This window comes from Erinaceus europaeus, chromosome 20, assembly GCF_950295315.1.
Source record: "Erinaceus europaeus chromosome 20, mEriEur2.1, whole genome shotgun sequence".
NCBI lineage: Eukaryota > Metazoa > Chordata > Mammalia > Eulipotyphla > Erinaceidae > Erinaceus > Erinaceus europaeus.
In genome coordinates this window covers 7,651,435-7,678,492 of record NC_080181.1, presented here as the reverse complement: position 1 = coordinate 7,678,492, position 27,058 = coordinate 7,651,435, and the positions used below count along the sequence as shown (strand labels likewise).

The 27,058-nt window shown below is 37.2% G+C and overlaps 1 protein-coding gene and 1 pseudogene across 12 annotated transcripts in view; both read right to left on the bottom strand.

Annotated features, from left to right (window-relative positions):
* GRIA4 (glutamate ionotropic receptor AMPA type subunit 4) overlaps window positions 1-27,058 on the bottom strand; it is a 301,414-nt gene that overhangs the window by 214,049 nt on the left and 60,307 nt on the right. For all 12 annotated transcript variants that reach the window (XR_009546725.1, XR_009546726.1, XM_060179757.1 and 9 more), the window contains one exon: window positions 2,674-2,913. Coding sequence is in view for 10 of the 12 variants with exons in the window: in XM_060179757.1 (XP_060035740.1) it covers window positions 2,674-2,913 (240 nt within the window). In the remaining 2 variants the exon portion in view is untranslated. The remainder of the gene's footprint in view (window positions 1-2,673; window positions 2,914-27,058) is intronic.
* On the bottom strand, window positions 24,088-24,181 carry LOC132535166 (small nucleolar RNA SNORA48; annotated as a pseudogene).

The window sequence follows — 27,058 nt, the reverse complement described above, 5'->3', positions numbered from 1 at the left end:
AAATACGTAGTGTCTAAGATGGAATAAATTCAGCTTTTGATCCTAAAATGAGCACAGCAAACTCAAAGGGAGAAATAACTACTCTTGTCCTTTGCAAGTATCTGGTTAAGATGCAGAATACTGGGAAGCGAGGTACATCATGGCACTGTGAACCATCTGATCATAAAAAAATGAACATTTCCTGACTTGCCATTTGTCATTTATGCAAGGCAATTATTACTTGGAATACAGGTGTCTGTTTTTGAGGCTTGGCTAGTTACTATAATAGAAATCAACACAAAGGACTGGCTATTCTTTCTGAAGCAAGCAAGTATTGAAGAAAACTAAGAAATTCTAGAGAGTGACTTTTGTCATGTGCAAGTTGGTTAGAAGCAGAGCAGCTTACTCTTAGGATTACTTTGTGTCTTCTTATCACCTTTATATTTTTAAGGGTTTTAGTTTTTTAATGAATTAATTTGTTATTGGACAGAGACAAAGAAATTGATAGGATGTAGGGGTGGAGGTGAAGAGAGAAGCTCTCTTCTACCCTAAAATCTCTAATCTCATCTGCCCTGATCCTACTTTTTGGTTCTTGTTCATTAACCATCTTGTCTCAGCTTAGGTCATGCCACCCTACAGACACCAAGTTACAGATGCCACCATGACTCCACCCCTACTTCTCTGGGTAGATGATCTCACCAATGTGTCCTGGACCCTCACATCTCCAGAGCTCTGGTCCACTAGGGAGAGAGAGAAACAAGCTGGGGGTATAGATCGACCTGTCAACACCCAAGCTCAGCGGAGAAGCAGCTACATAAGCCAGAACTCCTACCTTCTGCTTCCCATAAACAACTTTGATCCATACTCCGAGTGGGGAGGAAGTGATAGGAGGAAGATAAGAGGATGCTGCACTCCAGCTCCATCAGCACCCACAGAGAGACAAGGAAAAGGAGAGGGGCATATGGAGGTAGCTATGATGTCATGAGTGGCTTAGAGGGGAAGAGAAGATTGAATCAGAAAAAGAAGGGCCAACTGTGTATAAATATGGGCAGATAGTTGTAGAGAAGATGGCTGGCCCATGTCTACAACTTTAGGGGAACTGTGGTGGACTGCAGTGGGGAGAGAGAAGATTCAGACTCTGGTGGTAGGAATGGTGTGGATTCAAACCCCTGTCGACATGTAATTCTGTAAGATTAAAAAAAAATTTAAAAAGAGAGAGGGAGAGAAACAGAGAGACACCTGCAACCCTGCTTCACTGGTGATCCTTTTCCCTTACAGGTGGGTAATCTTATTTTACAATTTTTATATTTATTTATTTATTTACTCTTTTTGTTGCCCTTGTTGTTTTTTATTTTTGTTGTAGTTATTATTGTTGTTGTTATTGATGCCATTGTTAGATAGGACAGAAAGAAATGAAGAGCGGGGAAGACAGAGGGGGGAGAGAAATACAGACACCTGCAGACCCTCTTCACCACTTGTGAAGCAACCCCCTGCAGATGGGGAGCCTGGGGATCGAACTGGGATCCTTAAGCTGGTCCTTGCACTTTGAGTCAGGAGCACTTAACCCGCTGTGCTACTGCCTGACTCCCTGTGGGGAATCTTTATATGCTAACAGATGACTGAAGACAAAATCCTATAGGTGGTTTTCTAACTTTGATTTTAAGGTATATTTATTTTATTTTATTTATTCACCCACCCGTACCCCCCACTGTCCCAGGAAGCTGCATGTCTACCCCTCACCACAGGGTTTTTACTTTGGTGCCCTACTTTCAATGTAGTCAGATCCTGCTTTTAGTTTCCCTTTCAGATCTTCTTTCTCAACTTCTGTTGATGAGTGGGATCATCCCATACTCATCTTTATCTTTCTGACTTAGCTCACTTAACATAATTCCTTCTAGCTCTGTCCAAGATGGGTCAGAGAAGGTGGGTTCATTGTTCTTGATAGCTGTATAGTATTCCATTGTGCATATATACCACAGCTTTCTCAGCCACTCATCTGTTGTTGGGTATATTTCTATACTCTAGTCACTAAGTTAAAAACAAAAAACAAACAAACAAACAAAAAAAAAAAAACGAGGAGCAAAATGAATATATGAGAACTTCTTAATCTATGCCCGACCAAAAAGTCAAGCTATATAAAACATTCTACAAATTGTATGGGTTATCAGTAATATACTAGTGTTTCACCTTTGCTTCTCTTATGAGGTCAGCTCTTAATAGGTTTAGTCTGATAGGTAAGGATAAATTGAAAAGTTGGTAGTAGACAAGCTTCCCACCAAATCTTTATGGTCATTGTCATAGACTTTCAATTACATGTTTAATTTGTATTCCAAACTCAATACAATTGTTCAACTTACTATTAAATATGTTCCCAAACACTGAATCATTTGCATTTCTGGTAAAATAAATATTAAATTTATGGTTATAACTGAAATATAACCAGAGCAAGTATTAAGAATTACTGATTTTAATTTCAACTAAGTAAAACAGCATAGTAGATGACATGTAACCTTGTTAATTTGAAATTTACTTAGAAAGCATCCCCGAGAGAACTTCAAAACTGCTATTTATACACACTAACCATTTTCTTATTTTAGTCATCTAAAGAATCAAAACATTCTGCTACATAAATAAAATGCCACTTTGGGTTGAAATTAAGAGTTTACTATATGGAGGTGTGGAGTTGTCACTTACCCCTGTCTGTGTCATACAGGAAGACAAAACAGTTCCATTCGTAATGATCCAGCAGACTCAAGAGTGCTCCCCGTAAGGATGGTCTCAACTGCAGCACAAACTGACTCTCCCCCTCAGTAGGGAAACTTGGTGTGATGAGGGAGATGTGTAAGGCGCTGCAGAAAGAGGTCAAGGTGTGTACTGATCTCTTATCATAGAGTCCAAAAATGGCAAATACTCCTCTAGAATACTGGGAACAGACTGAAACAAGAGAAGAAAGGCATTAATTAGCACACTCTAAAAACTACTGACTTCTATAGTTCAGTCTATACAACCTAGAACACCTTGCAGTCATTGGTAAAATAGGAACATTAAGTATAAGCAAAGAGTAAAAATAAAAGGTGAAGTATTCAATTAATTGTTACTCAGTGAATTTTTGAACTTGTACTCAAGGCCTTGCATTGAGTGAAATGACATAATATTACATCAGTCCTTTCTCCAGAAGATGATTTTAATTAAAGTGAAAGCAGATTCAAAAGAAGTAATGTGTGATAAACAATGATAATGTAACACATACTACACTAGGGAATTTTTAAAGTGAGAAATCAAATATTTCTATATATTTTTATTACATGTATCAATATACTTTCTAGTATTTAGTGGAGAAATATTGAAATTATTTTGATACCATTATTCTCTGTAATATATATGGATATTTTTCCATTTTTTCAGAGATTTATTTATTTATTTACTATGAGAGAATGATAAGAGAGATGAACGACCAACACACCACTCAGCTCCATATAAGGTGATGCTAAAGACTGAACCCTCAACTTCTGGATTTTTAGTCATGAAAGTAGGTGCTCTCATAGGCTGAATTATTTCCCTGACCACTTTTTAAATTTTTAATTGATCTAAACTTGCTATTCAGTCTAAACCTATTATATTTTTGTATGTTTTTTTTTTATTGCAACCTTGGGGTCTATTGGATCATGTCTGGAGACAGAAGATACACTGTAAGGAAAGTCATTATTGGAGTAATCTATATGTATTGTAACATGCCTGATCTGTAAATAGCTGTCATCGTCCTAGCTTCTCAGTAGGTCATCAAATTGAGACAAAGCAGTTCCACAACCCAAACAGAATCAAGTTCTCCCAAGTAAGAGGTTCTAAGGTGAGGTCCACAGGCCAGTATTCTCACTTTTCCTTTCTTTATCCAAGCCTCCAGCAGGTGGACATTGTAAGGATATTGTAATGACAATGAAGCAAATCCATAAAACAAGAGTAATATCTTGTCTAACTATATTTTCTTACCATTTTTTACCTGATTTGTTTATTTATTTGTTTTATTGGGGATTAATGGTTTACAGTGCAGTTGTTGACACATGGGTACAACTTCTCATCTCCCTGTGTGAAAGTGCTCTGCAGAATCCTTTCAACCACAATTTAGGGCCTTTTATATCATTATGCAACAGGATCCTAAAACTCTCTTCATCTTCTCCCTCTCTCTCCTCCATCAGAGTCCTTTACTTTGCTGCAATACACCATGCCTAGTTCAATTTTTCACTTTGCGCTTTCCTTTTCTGTCCTTAATTAAGTCTCACCTATAAGTGAGATCCTTTAGTAATTTGTCCTTCTCCTTTTTAGTATCTCCTTTAACAAGTCTTTAAGTCCCATACAAGATAATACATATAAAATGGCTTATTTTAAAGCTATTTATTTTTAATTATTTAATAAGTTTTTCATCAGATCACTGCTTAGTTCTGGTTTATGGTGGTGTGAAGGACTGAACCTAGGACCTCTGGTGCTTCAGGCATAAAAGTCTTTTGCATAACCATTATGCTATCTACTCTACTCCAGACCTGACTGATTTCTAATCCAAATTTAGATGACTTTTTCTAAAGTATATTCTAATAGATACACATTTATATTAAAGGGTATTTTATACTGTGAAACAAAATTGACTAAGCTTCAAATTCTTATATTTTATCACTCACTAGAGATTCTATTTCTGCTAGTTTTAAATATTTCTATTTTATTATTTTAGTTACCAACTTTAATAGCAAGTTCATTAAGAAGTCAAGTGTACTGCATGGTCTGGAGGCATTTATCTTATAAGTATTTTAATGTAATTCAAAGAAACTATGTTTTGTTTTGTTATAGCAGTAATATGTTCTTAAAACTAATTACTACATTAACCTTTATATGTATATCCTATAATATCTGGGTTTTCTTATACCCAGGTTTTAAGAAATTGTGAACCATAATTCAATAACTTAAATCTGGCAGCATTTTCTTTTAGTTTATTGTGCCTCTTCTTTCTTTCACTTAAAAAGGATGCTTTTCGGGGGTTGGGCGGTGGCGCAGTGGGTTAAGCGCATGTGGCGCAAAGCTCAGGGACTGGCGTAAGGATCCCGGTTCGAGCCCCCGGCTCCCCACCTGCAGGGGCGTCGCTTCACAGGCGGTGAAGCAGGTCTGCAGGTGTCTATCTTTCTCTCCCCTTCTCTGTCTTCCCCTCCTCGCTCCATTTCTCTCTGTCCTATCCAACAACGAATTGCGTCAACAAGGGCAATAATAATAACCACAACGAAGCTACAACAAAGGCAACAAAAGGGGGGGGGGAATGGCCTCCAGGAGCGGTGGATTCATGGTGCAGGCACCGAGCCCAGCAATAACTGTGGAGGGGGGAAGAAAAAAAAAAAAAGATGTTCAGCCTACAAGTTGCAGATGCTACTATGACACCAACCTGACTTCCCTGGGCAGATGACATTACCAATGAGTCCTGGAACCTCACTTCCTAGAGACCTACCCCACTGGAGAAAGACAGAAACAGGCTGGGGGTATGAACCGACCTGTCAACGCCCATATCCAGTAGAGAAGCAATTACAGAAGCCAGACCTTCTGTACCTCATAAATATTTTCGGTCCATACTCCCAAAGGGATAAGAATAGGGAACCCTGCAGTGAAGGGGATGGGATACGGAACTCTGGTGGCAGAAATTGTACCCCTCTTATCCCACAACCCTGTCTACCATTATTATAAATCACTAATAAAAATATGCCATTTTCTTTTTTATATTTTATTTATTTATTATTGAATAAAGAATGAGAAAAATAGAGAAAGGGGAAATAAACAGGCAGGGAGGGAGGGAAAGAGAGAGAAAGGGATTGATATAGAGAGAGACCTGCAGTACTGCTTCACTACTCATGAAGTTTTCCCCTCCCTGCAGAGGTGGGGCCAGGGGTTTCAATCTGGGCTCCTGCACACTGTAATATTTTTCTCAACAAAGCACGTCACCATCTGGCCCATCTGTCCTTTTTTGCCTTCCTACCTCCCACCCACCTCCCTCCTTTTCTCCTTCTTTTTAAAATTGACACCAGGGTTATTGCTGGTGCTCAGTACTGGCACTACAAGTCCTCCACTACCTACAGCCACCTTTTCTTCCTTTTTTTCTCTTTTATTTGATAGGGCAGAGAGAAATTGAGAATGGTGGGGTAGAGAGATAGAGAGATAAAAATAAACACCTGCAGACGTGCTTCACCACTCATGAAGTGTCCCCTCTGCAGGTGGACAGCAAGGCCTCAGACTCGGGTCTGACTGCCTGGCTCCTTATTGTTTATTTTTATTGAGAGGGAGAGACAGAGAAAATGGAGCATCACTCTGGCACATGTGAGGTCAAGGAATTAACTTAGAACTTCAGGCTTAAAAGCCCCAATGTCTGTTTTATCCATTGCACTACCTCCTAGGCCACCCTAATTAATATTGAAAAGATAGTAAGCCTTAGAGTAAAACTTTGTATTTTAAATTCCCTTTTAAAAATTCTAGTTTAGTGTTATTCTTTTGAAAATAGTGAGCTAGGGAAACGGCATCATGGTTATGAAAAAGTGTTCATGCCTGAGACTCTAAGGTCCCTGGTTCAATCAACCTCCAGCACCACCATAAGCCAGAGGTGAGCAGTGCTCAGTTCTTTCTCTGTATCTTTGTCTTTGGATCTATCATTAATAATTTAATAATAATTTCATTAATTCATGTCAAAGGACATGAAAACACTCACTTGAAGGGAAACATACACCTGTATGTTCAGAGCGGCATTACTCAAGGAGTGCTCCCACTGGCTGATGACTGGATAAAGAAATTATGGGACATGTACTGTTTGGAATACTAACCATTATTGGGTTGTCAAAAAGTCATGATGTATTTTTTTCTACGGAAAAATGCATCATGATTTTTCTGACAACCCAATAAAGCAAATGCTACTGCATCCTTCAGGACAAAATCAGTGGAACTATTATGCTTAGCGAAATAAGTATGGGGTAAAAGACAACCACTGGATGGTTTTGTTCATATACAGAGGATTGAAGAACATGAACACGTAGAAAACAAAACAGAAGTAGCCACCCTGTCTCTTAAGACTTTGGTTATCCTTGGGATAGAACACGGAACTTGAGTGGTGGAGGTCATGAAGAATTATACCTCTACTCATGTAAACTATCATTTAATCACTAATCAGTATATGAAATAAAATAAATTATCATTATTTTCATATTTAGCATACAATTTCATAATTAGAAGCCTTGCAAACACTCCAATCAAAATTCCCCTATTTAAATCTTATATCTATTAGTACCTATTAGTGTTTAGCATACAATTACTCAGACAATGGAACTTCTTAAGCTATATAACTGCATACATAAGTTAATGAGAGTGACTACGCTGAGTGTGCATGTATTCAGAATACATAGAAGGAAAACAAACTGAATTTTAATGTTCTCATATGACATGGTTACATAAAACAAACTAGAATAAATGCTTAGTTCCTAAATAGCTATTAGTTTGATACATATTTTTGGATACAAACATTAATCAGGGAAATATTTTCAATGAAACAATCTGATTATAATTTAAGCACATATTCTATATTTTGCTTCACTGATGAGATAACATGGACTGTGTATTATGTAAACAAGCATATCGTATAAGGTCGCTGTAACAAGCCACTCATTCTTTACCTAATGATGTCAATTAATTAAATCTATGTTCTTATCAGCTAGTTACCCAGTTTCATTTCAGATGCCACATTCCAGATGCCATACCAAGTCAATTAAAAATTTGTGATGGGGAGTCGGGCAGTGGTGCAGCAGGTTAAGCGCATGTGGTGCAAAGCACAAGGACCAGTGTAAGGATCCTGGTTCCAACCCCCAGCTCCTCACCTGCAGGGGAGTCGCTTCACAGGCAGTGAAACAGGTCTGCAGATGTCTATCTTTCTCTCCCCCTCCTCTCTCCATTTCTCTCTGTCCTGTCCAACAATGACATCAATAACAACAATTATAATAACCACAACAATGTTAAACAAGAAGGGCAACAAAAAGGAAAATAAATAAATATATAAAAAGAAAAAATTGTGATGGGGAGGGGCACAGACCTTTGGGGGTATTAATATACAAAAAATGTGATAATTTATATCCCTATACTGTGTACCAATCAACTAACAAAGTTTTAGCTCATTTTCTCAAACTGAAGGATATAAACCCAACAAATGACGTGAGTTTCCCAACCAATGGTGAGGTTTCCATGCTAACACAGAATGGCTAGAAAGAACCTAGGCCCCTTTTTTTTTTTATGTGGCTCTTTCTACTTCCCTTGCATCTTTAACTTTCTTCTAAACATTTTCACTAAATGCTATAATGGCTGTCAAAAATCTTCACTTAAACAACAACCAACTTGGAGCCAGATGATGGTGCACCTGGCTGAGCACACATATTACAATGCACAAGGACTCGGGTTCAAGCCAGAGGCCCCCACCTGCAGCTGCTCTTACTGGAATCCTCCTGGGTGGCGTTTGACATTTTTAGATGTTTCTCTGAAAAACTCCCTTGATTTACTTTCTTAACACAACTCTCTCATCTTCTGATCTTTTGGGGCCTTTGTCCCCCCTAGTGTCTTTGAACTTTTTAATTCCATTCTTCTGATCTGAAGACAATCATCTCCCAATTTACCTCCTTTCTAGAAATAAACTCCTAGGTAAAAATATAAAATCCCACACCATTACTTAACCACCCATGTAATCCCAATTTACCTGGCTGCCACCCTCCCGTGGTATCTGCTTCCTATCTTACCTTTGCATTCCTCATCTATGTAGCTAATGCCTTTCATGAGTTCTGTGCCACAGTGATTTTCAAAAACAGTTGTACTAATAGTCACTAGTTTCCATTATATTCCAGAAATTCTCCACTTCCCATTCACAAATGAAATTTGTTCTCTCAGTTTGAAAGTGGACAGGCTTTTGTGACTATCTTAGCTCTTAAGGTATGAAAGGAGTGATTATATGTGACTTCTGAGACGATTGATCTCTCTTTCTCTCTGGGGACACATGGATTCTTTCTGAGCCACCATGTGATCTATATGACATGAAGAGGTCATTAGAAAGAAAGGAACCAACACTCTTGGCTCAGTACCAGCAAAGGATTCAAGTTGATAGAACAAACTAGCAGCAATATAAGTAAATGATCTCAAACTGATATTCCAGCCCCATTATGAAAATAGACATGCACATGTCCCTTCAAGTCAGTGTTTTCATACTCTTTGGATAACCATCTGAAAATGGCAATGCCAGAGTATACATTACTTCTATTTTTAGAGATAACTTTTTAAAGATTTCCCACATTGTTTAATTTAGAAGAGAGACTATAACAGTATACATCTCACCAAAACGAAATGTGGTTTCTTTTTACTTAGCACCTTCACCAATGCTTGTTGTTTCAAGGTGTCTTTATTTGGATATAGGAATTCTTATAGGTATAAAATATCTCATAATAGTTTTGATTTGCTATCCCATAATAATGATACTGGAATTTTTCAGTGTACTTGTGAATAATTTATGTATCTGACTTGGAGAAGACTCAGCATTAGTTTTTATTAAACCTGTTTCTGAAAACTGCCAGCTACTGTGTGATAGAACTTTTTTTTTTTTTTTCCTCCAGGCTTATTGCTGGGCTCGGTGCCTGCACCATGAATCCACTGCTCTTGGAGGCCATTTTTCCCCCTTTTGTTGCCCTTGTTGTTGTAGCCTTGTTGTGGTTATTATTATTGCTATTGTTGATGTTGTTCCTTGTTGGATAGAACAGAGAGAAATGGAGAGAGGAGGGGAAGACAGAGAGGGGGAGAGATAGACACCCGCAGACCTGCTTCACCGCCTGTGAGACTCTCCTGCAGGTGGGGAGCCAGGGGCTCGAACCAGGATCCTTACGCCGGTCCTTGCGCTTTGCGCCACATGCACTTAATCCACCATGCCACCGCCCCCGTGATAGAACTTTTAAGATTTTTAATGTCTGAAGTGCTGAGGTCCCAGGGAGATTCAATTCCCAGCAGCACCACAATTTAGACCTGAGTATTGCTCTGGGGAAAAAAGGGAGGGGGCAGGAATTTAAGGTTCCCTTATAGAACAAATTATAATCATGATTATATGTTATCTATTTTTTCTTTATTTTTCCTCCAGGGTTATTGCTGGGGCTCAGTGTCTGCACTACAAAACCACTGCTCCTGGAGGCCGTTTTCCCCATTTTTGTTGCCCTTGTTGTTATTGTTATTGTTGTTAGATAGGACAGAGAGAAATTGAGAGAGGAGTGGAAGACAGAGGAAGAGAAAGACATCTGCAGACCTGCTTCACACCCATGAAGCGACCCCCCTGCAGGTGGGGAGCCGGAAGCTGGGGGCTTAAAGCAGGGTGCTTATGCCAGTCCTTGTGATTCATGCTACATGTGCTTAACCCGGTACACTACTGCCTGGGTTATTTTTAAACAACTTAAATTCAAGTAATAGGTTTTTTTTAAATAACTTAAATTCAGGTAATAAGATACTCTGCTTCATAAATGACAAAGGCAGACTTCTATTTTCACCAGGGTCATGTTACATTATCATTTTTACACATCCAAGTTTTTACAAAATAGAACAGGATGAAGTTATGAGTTCATCCAGCAGCACAGAACATGGGGTTACTGCAAAATGCAATTAATTCCAAGTCTTGCAGCCTAGACCCAACTACCTCTACAGAACCCCTGGTTCTAGTCTTATGTGATTATTGTTTTCCACCCTATATTTACATAATTTCTACTTGTTCAATTTTAAAATTGTGATAGTAATTTTTCTTTTTAGATAAATGTTATTGCAAATCTGGATTTAAAAATAAATTTTCTTACCACATTAACAGCTAACTTGAAGTCTTTACAAAGTCAGGAAGTACTAAGTACCTTATTTTTAAAAGTTTTTTATTTTACTTTTTCCTTTATTTGGTAGTGAAGACAGAAATTGAGAGGGGGAAGACAGAGAAGTAGAGAGACACCTGTAATACTTCTTCAGTACTAGTAAAGCTCCACTTGGGGAGAGGCTGGGTCTTGAACACAGGTCCTTTTCATGCTGTGATGTGTGCATTCAACTACGTGCACCACAGCCTGGCCCCTCTTCCTTCTTTCTTACATGATATTAAAACTATGAGCTCCTCATGTATATATTTGAAAAGGCTCAGTCAGGTGGTAGATATAGCATGCTGGTTCCACAACCTGCTAATTTATGCCTTAAGACATCATTATATGTTATTTGTATGTAAAAGTTAACTGTTTTATAATTCTAAATGGTGGTTAGCTATAGTACATAAAGTTGCAGAAGCTAACCACCATATAAGGTGAGTTGCAATGAAAATCATACAAAACATTTCACTTGAACAATGTCACATTTAAGCACTTCACTTTCTCAGTTGCTTTGTCTGATGATGTTGCAGGACAATGCCAGCAAGGCTCACAATGAGACATAATCTTAAGCTGCACTACCCTACACATGCTATCTTTCAGCTTTATGATATCTCAGCTAGAAAGTCCATTTCAATCGTAGATTAAACTAATTGAGAGCTCAGTAAAAATATACAGGCTTGTTTGCACATTGCTTTCTGGAGTCAGTCTAACATAATGGAAACACATGGCTCATTCTGCTCCTCAAGCCTAGAAAGAAAGAAGAAAAAAGCTATCTGCAACACTCAGAACCAGAAGCAAATTTTCATTCAGTGTAAAGATGGCTCCTTTAATAGTAATCTGAATGTTGCAAAGATTATATGGTTCATTTATATTACTTATAACCAAAAGTCTGACAAGTGTCCAACAGAAGGAAGGAAGGAACGAACGAAGGAAGGAAGGGAAGAAGGAAGGCAGGCTAGCGAGGTGAAATAAATACATTTATTTCAAAAGGCACCCAAGTCATAACAGGTGTGTTTGGTTCTTGTTTTAAATTCCAATCATGAAGCAAGTATATGTGGAAAGCACCCAATGATTTAATGTTTAGCATTCAAGAATTTAGAATACATTTTCTTTAAGTGGTTTCTAAATGGAAACATTCAATTCATCATCTATATTTTATACTATATATCTGAGTTGCATAATTGCAGTAGGAGTTCTTTTATGCTGGAGAAACACTTTTTCAAGGGTCTAAATAATATATTGAAAGCGTTTCTTCATCAGAGAAGACACAGCTGCCTTCCTAAAAAGCATTTAAATCTATCATGAAAGTAGATAACATCAATTGAAAATGGAATGGAATAATATTTGGCAGATATTTGAGTGGGTTTCAGAAGCAACTGTTTTCATGAATATTATGCTTCCTGAATAACTTGAAGTATCATCATGTATTCAGGACACAAATATGCCACCTATTAATATCTGTCTGTAATAGTAGGCATTAACTCCATGAGAGCACACACTCTGGCTGCTTTAACCATCTTCTGCTTCCTCCAGATCCAGCATAACCTGAAGCACATAGCTGATGGTCAATAAATATTTGTTAACTCAACAGCTGAATGGGTAAGGAAGAGGTCATGTGTGAAAGATATTTGGAATTCATGAAGATATTTGGCTGGTTCAGCTAATCTTTTGAATAGAAAAAAGCTGTCATTTGGAGCAAATCTAATGTGAAATTGTGTGTTCATAAAAGGTAATAATCATGGTCTTTAATATGAAACAATTTACCATGGCTAGATAGAGGTATTAAACATCTGAAGGGCTTAATTTCTCCATACATAAAATATGCCGTCTGAAGTTAGTAAAGACAAAGGCTGGTTTGATTATGTGTTGTGGCATGTTATTTTGCAAATATTCAGATTTAAAGAACTATTGTCAATATCTGAGCTGTGCAGAAAGAAGGAAAGTACAAAGGAGAAATGATGAACCCATCCAGTAACTTCACAGAATTTGAACTTTTTAAAGCTTCTTCATTTCTCAGAACCATTTTCATGATTAAACTAATTTGGATATATAAAATACTTTTACTCTCTAAATTATTAGGATATTATAGGACAGAATGCTATCTAATAAAACATTTTTTTCTTTATGGTACTAAGCCATGATTTACTACTCAATAATAATACTAATAATTTGTCTTGATTGAACCTATTTGTGTGTGTGTGTGTGTGTGTGTGTATGTCTTTGGTATAATTTAGAATGAAAAATGTTTTTGAATTTTGGAAATTTATAATAGAATATGCCTCACTGAGATACAGCATATGCCATTACATCACAGTTCTTTTAAGAGTACTAAAGTATTTTTTAAGAGTAATAAAAAGAGTACATATCCATTTCTACACAAAATAGAATTTTTCTTTTTTTTTTTTTTAATTTTTAAATAGAATTTTTCTAACCTTGCTCTTAGAGTAATAAGAAGCTATTAAGACAAAAATATTTATTTTAGAGGGGCCAGTGGTGGCGCACCTGGTTGAGCACATGTATTACAATGCGCAAGGACCCGGGTTCAAGCCCCTGGTCCCCACCTGCAAGGGGAAAGCTTTACCAGTGGTGAAGCAGGGCTGCAGGTGTCTCTCTGTTTCTCTCCCTCTCTATCACCCCTCCCTCTTGATTTCTAGCTGTTTCTATCCAATAAATAAAGATAATTAAACAAATTAAAAAATATTTATATTTATTTTATCCAGTTTTTAATAGGACAGACAGAAATCAAGAGACATGGGAAAGACAGAGGGGAGGAGAGAAAGATAGACACCTGCAGACCTGTTTCACTGCCTGTGAAGTGACTCCCCTGCAGGTGGGAAACCGGGGGCTTGAACTGGGATCCTTATGCCCGTCCTTGTGCTTTGGGCCATGTGCCCTTAACCCGCTGTACTACCGCCCAGCCCCTGGGTCATAACTATTATTTGAGCGAAGCATATTATTTAGAACGGACAGCTTTCTGGAGTAATTGCCTTCCTCTGTTCATCCAGATTCAACAATATGTTGCCAAACTAAATTTTGTGACCCTGACGGTGTTCATTTTAATCTGCTGCTCTCAGATTTGAGTTGTTTCATTGTTAGTGTTAAAACATATGCATAAAGATTTAAGTATGTCTCCCAATGCCTAGGAGAAAATATCTTCCCTGGATTGGGATTCCTGAAATTTTTGTGTCTGATTCCTATACATTGATTACATTGCCTTTTGGAGGACAAAAAGAATCTCTAGGATTTGAAATCATTTGTCTACAATGTCTAGACACTGGTAAGAATTAGATAAGAATTAGAGGGACATGTATGAAAATAAGAAGTCAAGGGGCTGGGCAGTGGTGCATCAGTTAAAGTGCACACGCTGCCATGCACAAGGACCCTGGTTCAAGCTCCTGTCCCCAGTTAAAGGGGAGATGTTTTACAAGTGGTGAAGCAGTGTAGCTCTTTCCTTCTTGCTTTTGATCTCCCTCTCCCCTCTCAATTTATGTCACTATCCAAATATAAAATATAAAAAGTAACAAAAATATAAAAAAGAAGTGAATGTCAAGACACTACATAAAAATGAACAGATGTCTGAAATTCACAGACTATACTATTTATTACTAGGGGTGGAGAGATGTGAACAGAGACCTGTAAGCAAGGACAGTGCATAGTAGCCTGTCCTGTGTCCTGGTTTTCTTTTAGTTGCATTTAAGGAAATCATTGGATTTAGAGAATATGACAAACAAATCTGTAAATTTTCATTTTGGGTCTAAGCATATTTTGATTATAAAGAATAGGGAAGCTATCAGGGGAGGGGAGGGGATACAGAGTTCTGTGTGGAGTTGTCCCCTCTTACCCTATTGTTTTATCAGTGTTTCCTTTTATGAATAAATAAAAAAAGGTATCTGGTCAGTATTGCTTCATGCCATATAAAACATTCCCCCCCCCCTCTTCTTCTCCTAATGGCTAAGACAAATGAGTGTGTATCTCATTTTTTTACAGAAAAATAGATGTACATGTTATGGTATACCATATTGAGTCTTTAGGCAAAGTTTTATTTATACAACTTGACTTTTTTTTTTACTTATTTACTCATGGGACATTTTTTTGAAAATATAATTATTTGAACAATGTTTGTGTTTGAGGTAGCCATAAGTTAATTCAGCATACAAATTCTCATTTGATTTGCATCTTTCCTTCAGGTACTTTGTTATAGGCTGAGAATATGAAAATACATAATATATTCTTAGATAATTTTGTGTCATCTACTGCCTTACACACTATGCTAGGTGCTTGGGGACACTCCAATAAAGAATTCATATGTTACCATCTTTACATTAAACAGTAAGTGCTTACTTTTACATTATTATTTTACATTAAAAAATAACTGCTTAGTTATTCCAAAGTGTGGTAGACAAAAAGTGCTACTTGGATGAAAATTTTCAATGAGAATTAAGTAGGGGATGCCAGCCACAAAGTAGGGAAATATTCTTCCAAATACAGTAACTGAAAATTGCAAAGAACTATATAGAAACCAAAGAAAGACCATTTTCAGTGTGTAGAAACAGAAGGGAAAGGCTGAATGGTAAGGCTATCTTTCCTAGATATGTCATGAACTTTAAGGCCTCGTTCTTAACTTGAAACAGGCGCCTTAAAGTTCATGACATATCTGGAAAAGATAGTCTTCCCATGTTATGAATTTACTCCAACACTGATTTGGACCCTCCAAAAGGTCATATGAAACAAAATATAAAGAAGATGGTTAAGTGTGAGTTACACACTTTGGACACATCCAATGAGAAATAAATGTCTCAACTGTAAAGGACTATCCAGTTAATACAAGGGGGTACTGGGCACACATGGCACACAGCTCAAGGACCAGCATAAGGATCCTGGTTGGAGCCCCTGGCTCACCACCTGCTGGTAGGGGGGTGCTTCACAAGCAGTGAAGCACGTCTGCAGGAGTCTATCTTTCTCTCCCCCTCTCTGTCTTCTCCTCCTCTCTCAATTTCACCCTGTTCTATCCAACAACAACAACAACAACAACAACAGCAAGGGCACAACAAGGGCAACAAAAATGAGAAAAATGGCCTCCAGTAGCAGCAGATTCGTAGTGCAGGCACCGAGCCCATAGATTAAAAAAAAAAAGTAATAGTAATAAATAAGAAAAGAAATGTAAGGGAAGTCACTGTTAGTCGTACTTTTTGATGACATCTAGAATGCTTGCCTGTATTTAGAGAATTCACTACCTCATCAATCTTAACACCTGAAAATGCCACTTATTGTTTCTCTAGTCTCCCTTGGCAGCTAAGCTGTGAACATGGGTACCAGTTGTCCACTATTCCCTCAAACTCCCATGTCTACTTTTTTTGTGTAATAACTGATATTGGAACCTGTGTTGTTTTTCCTTTTAAGGTGGAGTGATGATAGACTTCAGTCTACAGAGGGAGCCTGAATTACTATACTCCGTGATACTAACAGCAGGCATTTTCTTGGAGGGTTGATGGTACTCCAGCATTACTTTCCCAGGCAGGAGTAAATAGTTTCCTCCTCCAAGTCATCTTCTATGGCTTTTAGTTCTAGCTTTTTTCTGCAGATTAGTGATGGTTTGTTTGTTTATTTATTTATTTATTGACTCCAGGGCTACTGCTCGGGCTCTGTGTCTGTACTGTGTATCCACTGCTCCTGGTGGCTGATTTCCCCTTTTGTTGCCCTTGTTATTTATAGTTGTTATGTTATTATTATTGTTGTTGCTATTGATATCATTGTTGTTGGATAGGACAGAGAGAAATCAAGAAAGGAAGAGAAGACAGAGAGGGGGAGAGAAAGATAGACACCTGCAGACCTGCTTTACCAGCTGTGAAGCGACCCCCCTGCAGGTGGGGAGCTGGGGGCTTGAACCAGGATCCTTATGCTGGTTCTTGTACTTTGAGCCATGTGCACTTAACCTGCTACACTACCTCCTGGCCTTCTGTTTTTTGTTTTTTAAAGATGTCTTTACATTATGAAAAAGAGTCTGAGCCTGGTGCTGCAGACATGTACAACTTCTGTGATTTATCACAGGGTCATTTCCCTGACTAACTGTTAATGATTCTTTATGTTAACCACTTCTCAGTTTCCCTAGTCCCACACTCACCCTGTTCCATAAATGAATTGTGTGACTTTAGACTCATAATTAGGCTCTGGCTAGTAGAACTCATCATCTGGATTCTGTTGATCTAAGCAGGTATTAAGGATGTCTATGAAAATAACCATAGGCTGAAGTACTGGATAGGACTTGGATTTTAGCATTGGGTAGTTCCTGGCATAAGAGGTAGTATGCAGGCCTGAAATCAGAAACTGCCCAGCTGTCCTCACTGATCAGCTATATGGTCAATTTAGACAGTGCTCATGCCTTGTTGCCCTAAGCCGTTACCTAGTTCAGTAATTCTGGGAAGTTCTTAGTAGCATTTTCATCAATTATTATTGTTGTTGTTGTTGTTATTATCAAAGTGTACCAGAATAAGTTTAACATTACATGAACAAGAAAACCAACATGGGAGCCACGTGGTGGAACAGTGGGTTAAGCGCACATGGTAGAAAGTGCATGGACCAGCATCAGGATCCCGGTTCGAACCCCAGACTCCCCACCTGCAGGGGGTTCACTTTACAGGTGGTGAAGCAGGTCTGCAGGTGTCTGTCTTTCTCACCCCGTCTTCCCCTCTTCTCTCAATTTCTCTCTGTCCTATCCAACAATGACACCAATAGCAACCACAATGACAATAAGCAAAAAGTGCAACAAAAGGGAAAAAATTAAAAAATAATATTAATAATAAAAAAGAAAACCAATGCTTAGAAAGATTTGCCCAACTCACACAACTAAGTAACAGATATGAAAGCAAAATCCAGTCATTGAATTCTAAATCTGTTCTTAATTGCACCAGATATCCATTTTATTGCTTTTGTGACAGTAATGTGATCAAATAACTTTAAATTTATCCAATATGCAGAACTGTAAAGTTAGAAACAAAAATGCATCTCTTCATCACTAGGTTTCAAACCCAGAGTTCAAATTTTATTGGGCACTGGGACCAAAGTGACTTGAAAATATGTGTTTTTGGGAGTCCGGCTGTAGCGCAGCAGGTGAAGTGCAGGTGGCGCAAAGTACAAGGACCGGCATAAGGATCCCGGTTCGAACCCCGGCTCCCCACCTGCAGGGGAGTCGCTTCACAGGCGGTGAAGCAGATCTGCAGGTGTCTATCTTTCTCTCTTCCTCTCTGTCTTCCCCTCCTCTCTCCATTTCTCTCTGTCCTATCCAACAACAACAACAACAATAATAACTACAACAATAAAACAACAAGGGCAACAAAAGGGAATAAATAAATTAAATAAATATAAAAAAAAGAAAATATGTGTTTTTGGTAACTATTATTACTTGCTACTGGTATGTCAGTCCCATAAGAGATTGTTATGTTCGGAAAATATTTTGAGATAATTTTCATTTCTCTGTGTAGTAAATAGAGGGCAAGGACCATCTGAAATCAGAGTTGACTCTAGTTAATATTAAGGGAAACAAAGTAATTGTTTTCCTTGTAATTTGAATGATTTTCCTTCACTATATTTACATACGCTAACTCTATGATCTATGGAATGCCATCTAATTAACTTACTATAAATTTTGGCTAGTTCTTTAAAATTAGATATGATATCTTTCATTCTGAAAGAAATATAAAAATTTTCATTTTTGTTTTAAAAGAGTAACAATGTAATTCAGTAAGTAATTCTTTAAGGATATTAGTTAAAACAGACTTTTTAAAGACACAAATATTCAGCCTCTAGACCATTTTAGAAATAGGCATGGTTTAAACAATTTAAAGAGCCCATTACACTCAGCCACATTTAAAAAATTGCATAATTTGATTAAATTGACATTTAAATGTCAAGTACTTTTCCAGCATTTCCTTTCTCATGATTGCTCACTGCTGAGACATTCATAGGTAATTAGAAGGGTTTTCTCCCCCTTTCTTTTTTAATCAGTCTATCTCTTAAGACCTTACTCAGTGAAAGATTCCAGGATCTAGCTGTCTTCTTCCTGGAATTGAGTTGTAGAATTTTTAATATAAAATCTGATAATTTCCAGTTTACATCAAATTTATTATAACTGACATCTATCACTTTTATAATGGGGGGACAGTTTCACTATGTATGCAAGATAATAATGACTGGACTAGTTTGTCCATAAAGAGTAAATGATCTTTGAATTCAAGCTTGAAATTCTCACCAACATCTGTACTGCAGTGTACCCTGAGCCATGCAAATTCTATATACACAATCTACTGATGGTTGGGAGATAAGATTTAGCCTACTGTGTGAATTAACTAAGGGTAAAATATTCCAGGCAGAAAGAAAACCTATAAAAGTCAGAATAATTGCAATTAACAATTTGTGCACTTACTCATTTACTTTTTTTTTCTTTTCTGTTTGTTTGCAAATCCTCTAGGATAGTATCTTCTGGAATCTATAGCAATTTGCACAGTGATTTATGTCATTAATAAAATATCTGTAGAATCATTAATACAACCCCAACTACAGATCCCTTAATGGGTCTGTTTTAAGTTCAGGTTTGTACATTACTTTTTTTAAACAACAAAACATATATATATATATATATATATATATATATATATATATATACACACACACACACACACACACACAGATTCTATACTGAGAATAGAAATAGTCTATAGGATCCTTTGAATTTGGTTACTTCCCATATTTGTGAGAATGGAGGAAAGAGGTAAATAGTAGTGAGTATACAGTCAGGATGCAATAGAAGGGAAAACAAGTCATTCTTAGTTGATTGGTGGTACTTAAAAAAAAAGTCCAAAATAGTGACAGAACTAAAATATTTTTCTATTTTAAATTATTTTACTTTTGCAGTGAGTGATCTGTCCTTAAGACAGTCATTTGCAATGGAACTCAGGAAATAAATTAGTGAAAGGGATTGCCTCATTTAAGAAAAACAAAACAAATAAACAAACAAACAAAACCCCCTCCAAACATAGGATCCAAATCACAGTGCAAATTTAAATAGAGAGCAGACTCCAAAGCCAGGAACAAGGCTCCATTCCACAAGGAAGGACCCAAACCACATGGCACTGTCTATGGAAAATGTGTCCTTCACTGTTCCCACATGAATTCTGTATCTCTTCTATATCAAATATTGTACAAAGCCTGAAGTTATTGAGCACTGAATGGTTCCTATCCATCAAATCATGAAATATACCTTATTGGAGTTGGGACAGTATCCCAAAGAAGCAGTCAATTGTTTTACAGACTGAATCTGCAAGGTTGCATAATCCTGTAGTGTTTCTGTGATATGATAGGCTAGAGAGTTATATAACCAACTTTTTCATACTTTTCAGAAATGTAAACAGCTGCATGACAAATACAGAAATCAAGATACATGGTAATCATTAATTTAAAAGATGTAAGGATATATACTGGATTGATCAAGCTGGTAAGGTAATCTGGTTGTAAGTCAAAACAAGTTACTTTATACCCTGAGTAGTTAAAGACAGCATAAGTTACACTATTATACAGACATTTTATTTAAATGCTCTTCATTTTTACTAAGACATATGCCATTCCACATTAAAACAATCTGTATTTCCCTAGGCACACACCTATGACATAGGCTCATCAGTACAGAACTCCTCACCTTGCTTCTCCTTGCAGGTTCCCAACTCCTAAGGAGGCAGCTGATTAAAACTGACAAGAACTCTGCTCTAGAAGCTACAGCAAGAATAAATCCTTTCCATTTCAATACTCTGGTAGCTCAAAGGAATATGCTGACATCAGAGCAGTGGAATGGAAAAACATGTATGTGTTCCCTCTCCTTCTATCAGCACTATCATTAACAGTGAACTCAAGCCTCCTCCTTATTTTGTCCATGTATGGGACATATATTTGGGTGTACTATAGTTCATAAATTTGATTTTGATATATTTTGTCTGTGATCCACTTGAATTTTTAGAAAAGCAATGCCTACACATGAATATCTATATTATATATTATATGCTATGTATTATATATTACATTACATGAATATCTATATTACTTCTTTTTGCTTCCTCTTTGTTTCTGGTCTTTGTTTCTCTCCCCAAAGATGACTCCCTTCCAAAAAAAAAAATTTGTAGTGATGTCATCTTAGGAATTCAGAAACAAATCATTGTATTAAAAAGTGTCTCTCTTAGAGGCTTGCTTTAGGAAAAGTGACATTGAGCTTAACTTCACGTATCTATGGATTTATAATTAAGAGTTTTAATCTTTTTATTTATTTATTATTGGATAGAGGCAGAGAGAAATTAAGAGGGGAATGGGAGATAGAGAGAGGGAAAGAGATAGATACCTGCAGCCCTGCTTTACTACTCACGAAGCTCTTCCCCTGCAGGTGATTTTGAACCTGGTTCTTATGCACTGTAATGTGTGTGCTTAATCAGTTACTTAGAAAGTAACTCCTGGAGTAGCTCAGTTAAGAATAGAAACCCCATATGCATTTTTAACCTTTTGTTATGTAAGTATGCTTTTTTTTATAGTCACATAACAAAGTTACCTATATTGATGTTCTCTAGGATCTTACTTGGATAAATGAACCTTAAAACAATGACTAGAGGACTGAACATGTTTGAAATAGCATTTCAGGAACTCTCAGCTCCATTGTTCCCTTTGTTGTGGCCCATTTAGTTGGGTTAAAAGTAATGCTAACCTCATTTTCATAATATGAGGAAAAGTATTTATTTGTATTGACTATCTTGCTGATTAATAAAAATATCATGATGGAAGATTTTGCTATAATAAACATCTATATAAAACTAGGTAACAAGAGTCAATTATAGAGTCTAAATAAAAGTAGATTCAGAATTTCTTATTTTATGGATTACAGCAAGTGTCTGTGAAGTGGCGAAAAGTGAGAATGATCCTTAAAAGTAAGACATCATGGTAATTTTCATTATAGTGCAGTACCTTCTCCATTTCAGACTGAAATGATCCATTAGTATGAGAACTGTTCAATCGATTCACATGCTTACATTTTCATTCACATGCTACATATAGTTCTGCTAATTTATCAAGTATATGATATGTATGGAGAAAACAATATTGAGGATACATACATTCTTTCTTAGGGAACTATATAGGAGTGCACCGACATACTGCGAATGCTGTATACTTAGAATACAAACAGGTGTACAGACATGGTGTGCGGGTCAGAGGTCTCTCAGCAACTGTCCTTTACTCACTTTCTAACCAGTCACTCACTGACAAGAGAACATCCTATTTTGTCACAATAAATATTTTAGACCTTATTTCAAGACAATACATTTTAATTCAGAAAACTAATTTTACATTTTATTTTAGTCACTCTGTGAACAATTAAGTTATTGAAATTTTAAACTACTAAATTTTATCTTTTAATATTGTAGCAGAGTCCATTAACATCTGTTCTCTTCTTCCCACCACTCAGTTCCACTACATTTTGGGGTATCATTTGAACTTAGTGGTACCTGAGTAAGTTCTTCCCATAAGACTTAAATAAAAGCAATACAAATCACTTTAAGGTGTGACAATGTCTATTTCTCAAACTTACTTTGTATTCTTTTCCATACTCGAAGGCAAATGAGAGGGAATGCTTAAATAGGACTCTAGCACAGCATAGTAAAAGGATCCTGGGTAACCAAAGACTAAGTGGAGGACCATCTACCCCAGTGACTTAAATATTAGGGTCTTTTTGTTTCTGTAGCTAAGACTAATCTACCTAACACAGCACTGACACCTAATCCTTTATGTCAGGATAATATCTAAATATGCTCCATTCTCTTAAGGGCTGGCTCAGATCTGGTATCTTCTGTAATGTCTTCCTGTATTCATTTATCCTGATGTGAATTATCTCACTTGACTGGATTTCTTATACTAATCAATTAATAATAAGAGTATAACATGGATCTCTCAGGTCTTTGGTCATCAAAACAAAAAGGAAATGTGGACAGCTACATGCTTTTATTTCCAGTGGAGACAACACAGAAGTTCATGGATGGAGGTAATACTAAAGTAAAATGTTTTAAGATGGAATTTCCTATATGAAAGATAGTGATTTAACAGAAATGCCTTCAACAATATGCCTAGAACAAGCATAATAAATTAATATAATAGTATGATAAATTACAGATATTTTTACTATAGCCTTTTCATGGTTGGCAAGTCAGCAAGATGGCAAGGTAATATAAAATTAAAATGTAACGTTTTTAACTATAATCCAAAGATTAAACTTTTATTGAGAGGAAAGAACACCCTTTCAGATATTCGCCATAAAATTAAATCTGCTATCAGATTTTTTAAAAGAATTGTGTAGCAACTAATTGAGATAGACTGTCATCAAATATGACCCTGATTGAAGCAAGTTTGTGTTGCTGATTGACTATGAATCTAATACACTGGAGACCAGAAAATCAGATGATTTGACTGCCATTATTTTATTGACATTAGGTAAACTAACATAGATTTTTTTCCCTGCTATTGGAAAACTTTCAAAGACACTCTGTTCTGTCACAAGAAACAGAATCCTTCCAACCTACACACAAATGCATACACACAGATTTCTTGGTCTGTTCTAATTAAAGGCCTGAAACTTGCTTAACACTACAGAATAATTCCCATAGTACAACTGTACTAAATGTTTTAAAAATATTTTATTTACTTATTATTGGAAAGACAGAAAGAAATTAAAAGGAAAGGGGAGATAGGGAGGAAAAGAGACAGAGAGACATCTGCATCCCTGCTTTACTACTTGTGAAGCTTTCCCCCTGCAGGTGGGGACCAGGGGCATAAATTTGGGTCCTTACGCACTGTAATGTGTGTGTGTTTAAAAAGATGTGCCACCGCCTAGCCTCCAATTGTATTAGATTTCTAAAGCAGATATCACCATTATAACTTAGTAGTATGGGGATTGAGAAATGCAAGTCCTGGTGAATCTGAGGAAAACAAAATACTTGGAAATACAGCTCTTAAGATGGATATACTACCTAGGAATCAATTACATTACAATTTTGTAAGATAATTGATGGATTTCATGATAGATTGTACTATTCCTATGTTTGATAATATTTAGATAGGTTGTTTGAAGGCATTGTCAATCTGCAATTGAAGACATCATCAATTTTTTTTTTAATCCTATGTCCAGGGCATGAACCAGGCATGAGCAAAGGCCAAAGCTGGGATGAATAAGGGATTGCTTTGTCCCTGGCTGGTATAAGACAGAAACCAAGACATCATCATTTTAATTGGAAGTTGTCTGCTTATTTATTGTAAGGAAAACAGTCAAACAGATTATGTTAGAGATACCAGATTATCAAAACATTAGGGAATTTAATCAGACTAATTTTATGATATTTATGCTCTTTATGTAGCACAATTTCTTTCATGTGAAACTTGTGCCAATAATTTTGATTCTCAGATATATGTTAATTTATCTTCTAGATTTAAAATATTTCCTATTTTTGTAGGCCTTAGGATAAGATTTACTAAATTGAGTTTGAGATTGTCAATTTATAAACAAAAAATGACTAATTTTGGTTAATATGTAGCCTCTAATGTTTCTGTGAATTGGAATGTGGAGACAGACATAATTTCTACAGTCTATACATACACAAACTCAGAAAGTGTTTCTGTAATACACAAATCTTACAGATTGTCTCAAGGTAGTTCTAACTTTAATGGTTTCTATATCATCATTGTAACAAAAGCAAATAAGCTTTGCTCAGCTGTGCTGACTGAAGTGCTACACAGGTTCCTAAGACTGCCAGCACATGTGTCATTCTTTCCCTGCAGCTGTATCCATTACAGTTCCTCTGGACTTATTTCTCATAATTTTAAAAAATATTTATATATTTATTCCTTTTTATTGCCCTTGTTGTTTTATTGTTGTGGTTATTATTGTTGTTATTCATGTCGTCGTTGTTGGATAGGACAGAGAGAAATGGAGAGAGGAAGGGAAGACAGAGAGGGGGAGAGAAAGACAGACACCTGCAGACCTGGTTCACTGCTTGTGAAGCGACTCCCCTGCAGGTGGGGAGCCAAGGGTTTGAATCAGAATCCTTAAGGCTGTCCCTGCACTTCGCGCCACCTGCACTTAACCCATTGCGCTACAGCCCGACTCCCTGTTTCTAATAACTTTTAAATTGCCCCTTTGCTACATTAGTGGCCTCTAGCAACTTTTAATTTCCATTATGGTACTGTTTGTGCATCTGTAAAATATGTTATGCCCTTAATTATTAAATATCAATTTAAAATTCTTGCAATATTTTTGAGTGATTTTACAACCCCAAATTAAAAAAAATTTTTTGTACAAAGTAGAGAAGCAGAAAATCATCTATCCCTTATAGACAATGCATGAAAGAACAAAAACTTGCAGGTAAAATTTGAGTGTATAATGTGAAATTAAACATGGCTTTTATTTATAAAGGTTTAAAGAAAAAATTGGAAAAGATCCCATAATTCCCTTAACAAAAGATTTTATTTTGTAAATTTTAAGTATGTGTCCATATGGATGCAATTAAATATATCCAGAATGCTTTTTTATAGTATTTCTATGCCAACCTACTGTTACTTAGGATTTCTCTACTTTGGATTTCTTAAAATACACGGTTAAATCTATATCATGGGTCTCACCATCTCATTACATCTAAAAATACTGAGTAATATCTAAGCCTTTTTTGATATTTATGTTGGAGATATGGCTTTCTTTTATGAAGCTTTTTTTGTTCATTTTTCTTAGAAAGTATATCCTCATGGAGGAATATAATTTGGAATCGACCAAGTGGACATGGGGGCTACGGAACCATACTGGGGCACAGTATTCTGCAGTGGAATAGCATAATGCCAGAGATGATGGTCGTAGTGTGGAAGCGCTCGCGCCCCATGAGGAGCTGGCCAGTCTTGCAATGATGTTATTCCTCGCACCCACCTTTGCTGCAGTTTTTATGAGAGGTTCGTGAAATGACAGAGTGCGATCGAGAGTAACGCCAAGATAGACTGGCTGGGCTTCATGCCGGTTCTCGTATCGCCAAGCTGCACATTAAGCTCACGCGAGGCCGAGGCATGGTGTAGATGGAAAACAGATGATACCGTTTTTGCAGTGCTAGGGATTAGTCACCATTTTTTACAGTAATCAGATATCAGAGACATGTCTTTCATGAGTGTTTCCTCGAGGATGTCAAATTTGGATGCCTGAGTTGCACAGCAGATGTCATCGGCGTAGATGAACTTCCTTGAAGAAGTTTCTGGAAGGTCATTGATGTAAATATTCTGGAACCATCCGTTCCACCCCGGTTCCACGGCTGCCAGTTCTTAGCAACATTGCCCCGTCAGATATTCGTTGGGATGCAGCATCATCTAAGTTCACTTCCCATGTCTACGCTCGACCGGACCTGCCAATATACACGGATATCTTCGCCCACCCTGTCCAACGCTTGACGTCTCGTCATCCAATCTGGTCTCCTACGCCTACACTGAACTTCTCTGTTACAGACTCTTGGAAACAGAGTTGGCAGTCAGCTGAGGTAAAGAACAAACACCTCATCACAGACCCCTGCAAGCGTCAACCCGGCTTTGACCTAGCACGTTATGATTGGGCCCTCCTCAATCGCTATCGAACAGACCATGGCCAGTGCGCCGCTATGTTCCATCGCTGGGGAGCCAGAGATGACCCGAACTGCCCCTGCGGCTACAGACAGACTATGACCCACATAGTCAACGACTGCCACCTCTCCAGATTCAAAGGAGGTCTCGAAACTTTACATCAGGCTTAACCTGACGCTGTTGACTGGCTACGGAAGAAGGGCAAACGCTAGAAGAAGAAGAAGAAGCAGGTACATAAGTATAGAAGCTCTAATTCCGGAGTCAGACGGTAGTGCAGTGGTTAAGCGCACGTGGCACAAAGCACAAGGACCAGCGTAAGGATCCCGGTTTGAGCTCCCGGCTCCCCACCTGCAGGGGAGTCGCTTTACAGGCAGTGAAGCAGGTCTGCAGGTGTCAAAAAAAAAAAAAAGATCTAATTCACTGCCAAGCAACCAGACAAAAATGTAAAAATGTTGCACTATAAAAATCAAAGTTGCTAAGAGATTATATTTTAATTGCTTCCA